The sequence below is a fragment of the Diabrotica undecimpunctata genome, chromosome 1 (genome assembly GCF_040954645.1).
Source record: "Diabrotica undecimpunctata isolate CICGRU chromosome 1, icDiaUnde3, whole genome shotgun sequence".
Taxonomy (NCBI): domain Eukaryota; kingdom Metazoa; phylum Arthropoda; class Insecta; order Coleoptera; family Chrysomelidae; genus Diabrotica; species Diabrotica undecimpunctata.
This window is the reverse complement of record NC_092803.1, coordinates 150268838-150277464: the sequence shown is the minus strand read 5'-3', so window position 1 is coordinate 150277464 and position 8627 is coordinate 150268838. Positions and strand designations below refer to the sequence as shown.

Sequence of the window (8627 nt, the reverse complement as noted above, 5' to 3'; positions counted from 1 at the left end):
GACTGAAAGACATGATTCTCACCCATAGTATGTAGGTGCCATCTACCATGAGTAGCAGAAATTAGCAACTAATGTGTGTCTTGAACTACGTACTGACCGCTTAAATTTGATATACCTTGAATCTTTCAGAAAGAGATTACTGTAATTTGCTTTTTATCTTCTTACAGTTGAGTGCTTTGCAATTATCTTAAGGCCAGACGTCTATCCTTTACGATATGACAGTGCTCGCTAGTGTGATTTATGCCTGTCCAGTTCTTTATATTCCATAACCATGACATTTGTTTGCGACCCACTTCTTTCTTACCCTTAAAATTTCGCTGGAAAAATTAGTTTGCGATTGCATATCTTTTCCCTCTCAGGATATTGTCTAGGTATCCAATTTATCATACGTTAATCAAGTTGAACAATTCTTTTAGTATTTGAGCTTCTAAGACTTCCTCGTTTGTCATCCTAGTCCATGTCCATGGTATACGGAATATTCTTCGCAGGGTTCACATTTCGAAAACCTCTTCTTCTCGAAAACTTATTAATGGCGGATAAGTATTTTAAATGTTTATCTCTCGTAGCGTATAACAGTATAGAAGACACATAGCATTTAATCATCCCGTAGATGGAGATTAAAAGAAAGATTGCAGTTACGTGGTAGCGGTTTATATTTTACAAAAGCTGGTCTTGCTTGTTTGGTACAGCAATATATTTCTTGTTAAGGATTTCTTTGATCATTTTCATGGATTTGAATGTCCTCACTTGAAGCATAATCTATTTTTTTTTATTTAAATTAACGTGCATGTGACATCCATGGTCATTAGCATGAGTTACAATTTACGGTTTACATGATAATATGATATAAATAACAAAATGATATAGTTAACATTTAACTTAAAGAAAAAAAATAAAAACATTTAACATAACATTTATCTTATGTTATCAATTGACTTTTCTCGAGGAATTTGATCACCTTGTTCATTTGTTCGGTGCTGCTTAGGACCTCTTTGAAGATAGTATTGATGATATTTGGTGGTAAAGACGTAGTATCCTTTATAAAAATAGGAAGACTAAGATGGGCAGGACATCTGGCAAGATCACAGCAGAACAACCCTCCTAGAAGAATCCTTATGTCACAACCTGTGGGAAGTAGAAAAAGGGGTAGACCAAAACTCAGATGGAGGGATGGTGTAGATGAGGATGGTAGACAAATAGGCGCAGCAAACTGGCAACAGTTGGCAATGGATAGAACTGATTGGCGTAGTAGACTTGGGAAGGTCGAGGCTCTTTTATAGGGCTGTAGCACCAATGATGATGATTGATACCGAGCTGTTACAGAGCTGTTGAGAGTCGTATTACAGTGCTGATATTTTGAAATGATGTCATAAGATAGCCATGTCTTAGACGGATATGTCCTATATGCAATCTCCATGTGATTACCATATTTTTCCGAGATAAACTGGGACAAATAAGTGCATTCAATGAGGGTTTAATTTCATGTAGCGCTGAAGTAACTTTATTCCAGTGAATCTGCGAGGTGGATAGTTTAAGCTTGTTCAGTCTAGTTTTTAGATCGTTGCAAATATGTATATTGTTAATGGTGTCCATGGATGATGCAGCTTTTTTGGTAAAGCAATCGGCTTTTTCGTTACCACTAATCCCGACATAGGATGGAAACCATATCAGAGTGTTTTGGTTTATAAGAAGCTGATATGTGTCATAAATATCTTGGACGAGAGGGTGGTTGGTGGAGTATCCATTAATGGAGTGTATAGAGGAAAGTGAATCAGTGCATATGACTATGTGTCTATTTGGATATTGTTCTGCATGTTTGAAAGCACGTGAGATAGCTAGTAATTCACCAGTGTGGATACTACACCAAGGAGAAATTTTATAGAGTTCGATAGGCTGTTGTACGGTGGTTACAGAATATCCAACACCACTTAATTCCAAAACTTCATTAAAATCATAGACATATACGTCTATGATTAAAATCGATGGTTATATATCATATTTTACCGTGGTACGTTGGTACCGATATGTCTGAACAAGATTTTTAAATGACTGTGTTGTAATGCTGACTATGTTGAATTATAATGTTTAGATGATGATTAAATTATTTCATATTTGATTGACATTAAATATTGTAGTTGTCAAAATAAATTAAGTAAACGGTTAAATTCAAATCTTTGTATTTTCCGGTGGCTCTAAAACTATAGAGGAAGTGGGAGAAGCGTTTATGTTAAATAGCAGAAAAATATTAATTAAACTTCCCAAATTAACAACTATTTACAGAGCTGGTTAATTGCTATCCTCAATGCAACAAAGGGTACCCTCGTTAAGATGTGCAAAATGCCCTTACCTAGTAAATACTAAGTAAGTCTACTACTTATCAACTCTTAAATCAGCATTAAACCAACTGTAAACTATGAACATACATGTCAACTTTGTGTGGATTCCTTCATATATCTAAATTGTTGGTAATGAAGAAGAAGATTCCTTGGGAAAACTAGCAGTCTTGAGTCCAGAAGCTGTAGAAACAAAAAACGATTCTACATATAGATGTAAAATCTATAATCAAGAACTTAACAATCAATGCTTGGCAGACCAAGCGGAATTATTCAACATCCAAACTATGAGAAGTAAAACATTCGATATTACCTAGGAAATCAACCTCAAATAAGTGTTTACATTTTATCTCCTATGTGAAAAGGCCACACCACCATCACCCATAAACATCTGCTGGAGAGTGAATTAAAACCGCAATGCCACCTATAAGATACTGTACTCAGTGCTCACCATATTTTACTATAATGTCCTTTATATTCCATTTAGAAACTTGAATATAAATTACAAGATACCTTACAAGCATTATTAAGTGACGTAACTGATACGAAAAATTTGTCATCATACTTATAAATATTCCATAAATGTACTAAATAACTTGTAAATAATTGTAAAACTTTAAATTGTACTACGCCAATAATGACCCTTTGGGTTTGGGGCATGAATAAATTTAAAAAAAAATCCTTGTATTTTTTTTAATACAATACCTAGAAACTTTAATATTCTGTACAACTACTATAAGAAAATGATGTAATTGGACATCTTAAAACACCTTGACGCTAGAATTTATTTTCGTAAATAAATGCAGTGCCTGAATATAATAACTATAAATAATTAGTATGAAGACAATTAGTGAAGTTGTCCCTGACACAGAATTCTTATTGATAGCCTGTACCTACGTTGTGGTAGCGCAAAATCAACAAAAAATGCAAAGCAAGTTGATAAGTAAGTTTATATAATATAAATAAAATTAAATTAACTATAAAAAACACATACTAGTTGTGTTATTATTTATTAATTTCTAAAAGATATTTTTTACCAGATTTGTTTAATAGTCCTGCTTCCAGCGCTTCTTGGAAATTATCTAAACCCACAGCACGAAAAGGTGGTATTTTCAAATCACCATTCATAAACATACATATCAGTTCATCCAACATTCTATTCCTTTCTTTAATGTCCGTCTTGCTATTCCAGATATTAACACTAAACCCTACGAAACTAATATTTTTAAATATTAAAGCGGACACAGGTATTTTTACGGGTTGCATGGACATCCCACCATAAGTCACTAGAGTACCATTTTGATCTAACTTTCTTAGTAATTCGGTGGAACTTTGACCACCAACACAGTTTAGAGCTAACTTTGGTTTTGGTACTGTTCCTGATTTGAAAATATCAGTAGTGCGAAATTCTTCTTCTGTTAAAACATGTGTAGCACCAAGTGTTTTCAATTGTTGTTTTAACTCACTAATATTTGGTCTATCTCTAATTACATTTACTGAATTAATACCCCACATTTTGCAAAGTTGTAAGATTAATTGCCCACAAGAAGAATTTGCTGCATTCTGAATCACTGTATCACCTTTTTTTAGCTTAACAAAATCTTTTAACATTCTGTACGCCGTAGGGGGATTTGTTATAAGAATAGCAGCTTCAGCCACAGGTAGACTATTTGGTACCATTTTAATTATACTTTTAGATAACACCATATGCGTCGTCCACGTACCTAAGTTATATTCTAAAGGTACCACATGATCACCTTCTTTAAAGTCTTTTACGTATTTTCCAACTTTTATAACTTTTCCTACAGCTTCCGATCCTGGAACTGCTGGGAAGATTTTTTTCACTGGATACTTGCCTTGTATAATATTAATATCCACAGGATTGACAGGCGACGAGAGGACTTCTACTAGTACTTCATCTGATGATGGTTCTGGCACTGTCACCGTTATTTTTTTCACTACATCAACTGGATTACCGTATTCATTAAAAATTAACTTAGATGCAAAATTTCTCTTGAATAAATACGAGCGTTCATTGTTAATAAAATTGTTTGTTACAAACGTTATACTTCTAGCTGTTCTGTATAACATTTTGTTTATTACTAAACATACCAAACTTTCTTTAAATAAAATGAAGGTCATGAACAAATAAATTTTATAAGTTGATAAGATTTGTAAACAATACAAATATTCTCATAACGACTTGTTTATCGAGTTTTTGTTCTGTGTTTGACTATATACGAGGGAAATGTAATTTTTTAGCATCGGTTATTTAACCATCTTTAGAGTCGCTACATCAAACAGAACAACGGCAATAAAAAACTTTTTTCTTGCAATGAAATATACAATAATGTATCTTTATGTTTTAGAGTAAATAAACTAACGTCTATTGGAAAATGAATAGACTTTTGATTTGAAATTCTTACACGCACACAGTCGTAATTACGACCTCAGGAGGCATGGCCGTCCATAAAAAATTGGGTACCCATGTCGAAATGTATGCACCGAAACCATAACTGAGAAGAATTGACTACTTCTGCTGAGTTGGTCATGGGATTCCCACAGTGTCGTCCTGGGATTCATACAACGTTAGTCCTGGAATTTCTTCACTGTGAACTGATGACTGCACTGGTTAAAATGTCCACTTACTTCAAAGGATCGCTAACTACCTGCTGATGAAACTCAACTGAAACTAATTTGAAATTCAGCAAAATATATGTGCATTTATTGGTCATTGTTTTCTTCTAGTAGGCGGAGTCCATTTTTCTATCTTTTTTGCCATCTATTTTTAGACATTATGTGCAGGTGTCCATACCAGTTTAGTCTTTTGGCTTCGACAGTATCTATTATGTCTGGGTCAATTTCCATTTCTCTCCTAATGTCTACGTTGCTCACCCTATCAAGTCTAGTATTATGTCAATATTGTCTTTAATAGTCCATTTCCATTGCCTTAATTTTTGATATGTTTTTTTAATTAATTTTCCAAAGTTCTGCGCCGTAAAATCCAATACTTTCTATTAATGTTTTATAAACTCTTCTTTTATTTTCTTGTGTTGATACCTAAAGTTGATGTTATTTGAACCCTAAGTATTTGAAGGTGTTAGTTGATTTTATAGTTCCCATTTCAATTTATAGGCTTTTTGATTTTTCTCCTATAACTAAATACTCGGTTTTTTGTATATTAATAATTCTAAGGCCCCACTTGGTGTATTCCTCCTCCAGTTTTCTAAGCATATAGTCTATATCGCTCTCGTCTTCAGCTAGAATGGCTTGGTCGTCAGCAAAGTGTATCGTGTACAATATCTCGTCTTCGATTGGAATACCCATATTACAGCATTTTCTTTTCCACAATGAGAGCGCCTTATTCAGATATACTTTGAAAAGTGTAGGTGCTATGCAACAGCCTTGCTTTAGACCCTTACTAATAGGAATTTCTCTAGTTAATTTGTTTTCAGTTTTAATGTTTACCGTCATATTTTTGTAAAGCTGTTGTACTGCTTTTATATTTTTTTATTTATTCCCTGTTTTTCCATTGCTACCCAGAACATTAAAAGTGGTACACTATCGTATGCTTTAGTCAGATCTATAAAGACTACATCAGTTAAAAGATTGTGGGCTAATCTTTTCTAAATAACCTGCTTTAGAGAAAATATGCTATCTATACAGGATCTGCCTGCACGAAAGTCATTTTGTTCTTCTACATCTGTCATCTCTTTTTTAACTTTATTTTTTATTATTTTTCCATAAAGTCTTGAGAGTGAATTTATGACACTTAGCCCCCTGTAATTTGAACAATTCTTTCTATCTCATTTTTCGTAGATGTTGTTAATATGTGCTTTTGTCTACTCCGGTGGTCAATGTCCTTTATAGAGTAATGTGAAGACATAGGCCAGTAAATACCGCATGACTTGTGGGCTGTGTTTTAATAATTCGTTCAGGATACCTTGTGGTCCGCATGCTTTTTGATTTTTTAGACTTTGTGTTGCATTTTCGACTTCCTGCACTGTTATTTCAACGTCTTCATTGTATATCACTATATGTTATTGTAATGGTGTTCGTGAATTGCGGTCTTGTTTTAAGCAGAAGTTGTGAGTAATGTTCGATCCAAGATCTTTCTTCTATTAAATCTATTTTACTCACTTCTTTTCTGTTTGTTCTCTAGCTTTTTACCGTTTTTCATGCTTCTCTTGATCTTGTTGATATTTGTTGAGCTCTTTGCATTTACTTTCCCAGGAAACAGTTTTTGCTTTAGTTACTAGATTTTTTACTTTTCTGTTTGATCTTGCGTATATTCGTCTATCATCTGGGTCGTTTGTTTGCTGCCACTTCTGATATGCTTATTTCTTGTTGTGTACTGCATTAGCGATGTCATTTGTCCACCACATCGGAGCATCCTTGTTGTTCCTTTCGATCGTGCCGAGTGCTTCATAAGTTGCTTCATTGACTTTAGTTATTATCTCTTAATAGGTATTCTGAGCTGAAGAGTGGATAAGGTTTGTTAATTTTTGGTTAAGCCGTAACTTAATATAAAAATGATGTTGAGTCGTTTTGCAGTGCATCAATATTGTATTTGGGTGGATTTATTTTCAGTGGTTTTGATTGTGCTGGTTGGTTGTCATTTCGATGTAGCGGTTGCGGACGATACGGTAGGTAAAATTTTGATCTTACCATGTAGTGGTTAGTTCCGCACTCTGAAATACTTTTCTTCAATATTGTAAAAGTGCGTTTCTTGTCGCCAAACTAGTGGCCGTACTCTGCTAGTAGGGGCATAAATGAGTAACTCAAGTTAATCAGATTTTATAAGTAGTGTACACTGGCTCGTTCCACTTATTTTTGGCGACGTTCCAAGAACACCCGGTACACTAATCAGCCTTTATGCAGACGCCCCAGCAATCGCGGCAAAACATGAAAACCTGGATAGGGCAGTACAAAATCTACAGATTGCACTGGATACGATAGAAGAATGAACTATCCAATTAAAGATAGCAATAAATCCAGAACCAAGCGGTTATCTTTAAAAAGAGAAGAGATAACCAAGAAGAACAGCTAACACTGCAAGACAGACCTATTTAGTGGCAAAATGAAGCGAAATAGCTAGAAGTCACAATGGACCAAGATCTAACATTCACACTACATGCTAACGTGACAGTTGAGAGAACAGCAACGGCCAGAGCTACAATAAGAGGACTCACAGGAAGAAGAAGCAAATCAGCAAAACAAAATTAAGACTGATAAACAGCATCATACTACCTATAATTACATATGCATCTCTTGCATGGGGACACACAAGTCACAGCAACAAAAAGAAGATTCAAACAGCACACAACTGTCTTAAAGAAGCTGCAAACTTGCCCAGATACGTCGCTGAACTATTTCTATTCAGAGGTCTAAAACATATAAGTGTACTGGATATTATGGAGAAAAAATCCAGAACAAAATTCGCTGAGTTAGAAGACTAGCCAAACCAGATCCTACGGGTAATATTAGGGTATGATGTGTACCATAGATGGAAGTACAGAAGACCCAAAAAGTAAACATTAGCAAACATATAATAAAGTTTGATAACCATAGCTATATCAGAAGAAGAAAACACGCTCACCTTTATCATGACAGTGTATTTACTAATGTTGATTTTATATGTTGCAGACAGCCTTTAAAAAAATCTATAAAAATTACAAAAAACGGCTTAAAAATAATAAAGCACTAACAAAAGGTGCAAGCCACAAAAATACTAACAAAACCCAAAAAACGGCAAGAGGGGCCCACATCCTTAAGCGCCAAGTCACCGAACTGGGCGTAACTCAGAGCGGGGATACGAGGCCCGACTAAGCAATACAGATGACGTGTGCTATCGGGAGGTAAGTGGGTGATCTGGAGTATTGGGGCGGGGTGAAGTGATTTCTGTTTACACGTGTTAATCCTCCACGCTCTAATGAATTGTATCACCCTAATGTCATTACTTAAGGTGTGTGAAAGTCTCTCAGGCTTTTTACTTGCTTGCTACTTATTTTGCTCCATAGTTCTGATCTGACGTTAAAGCTGAATAGAATGTCGTTTGTAAATAACAGTGTACAAGTTGCGCGTTCTTTGAGCTAGAGTGAAATATTTATCAAAATATTACGTTTTTATGAAATATGCACGTAAAAAAGTATTTTTGTTTAATAAATATTATCCCCACTGAATAAGACATTTTCTCAATATCTCAAAATGGAGCACCAAATCATTTAAGTATTATTCATACGTAAGTAGTGTTAATGTTCCTGATTATACGCCAAATAATTAGTTTCCATAAGT

General features: G+C 34.6%; 1 protein-coding gene across 1 annotated transcript; it reads right to left on the bottom strand.

Annotated features, from left to right (window-relative positions):
* Positions 1 to 3326: 3326 nt before the first annotated feature.
* Positions 3327 to 4462, bottom strand: LOC140432359 (enoyl-[acyl-carrier-protein] reductase, mitochondrial-like). The gene has a single exon (XM_072520207.1). The coding sequence runs from the start codon at positions 4422 to 4424 to the stop codon at positions 3339 to 3341; it is 1086 nt and encodes a 361-aa protein (XP_072376308.1). The 5' UTR covers positions 4425 to 4462; the 3' UTR covers positions 3327 to 3338.
* Between the last annotated feature and the right edge of the window lie 4165 nt (positions 4463 to 8627).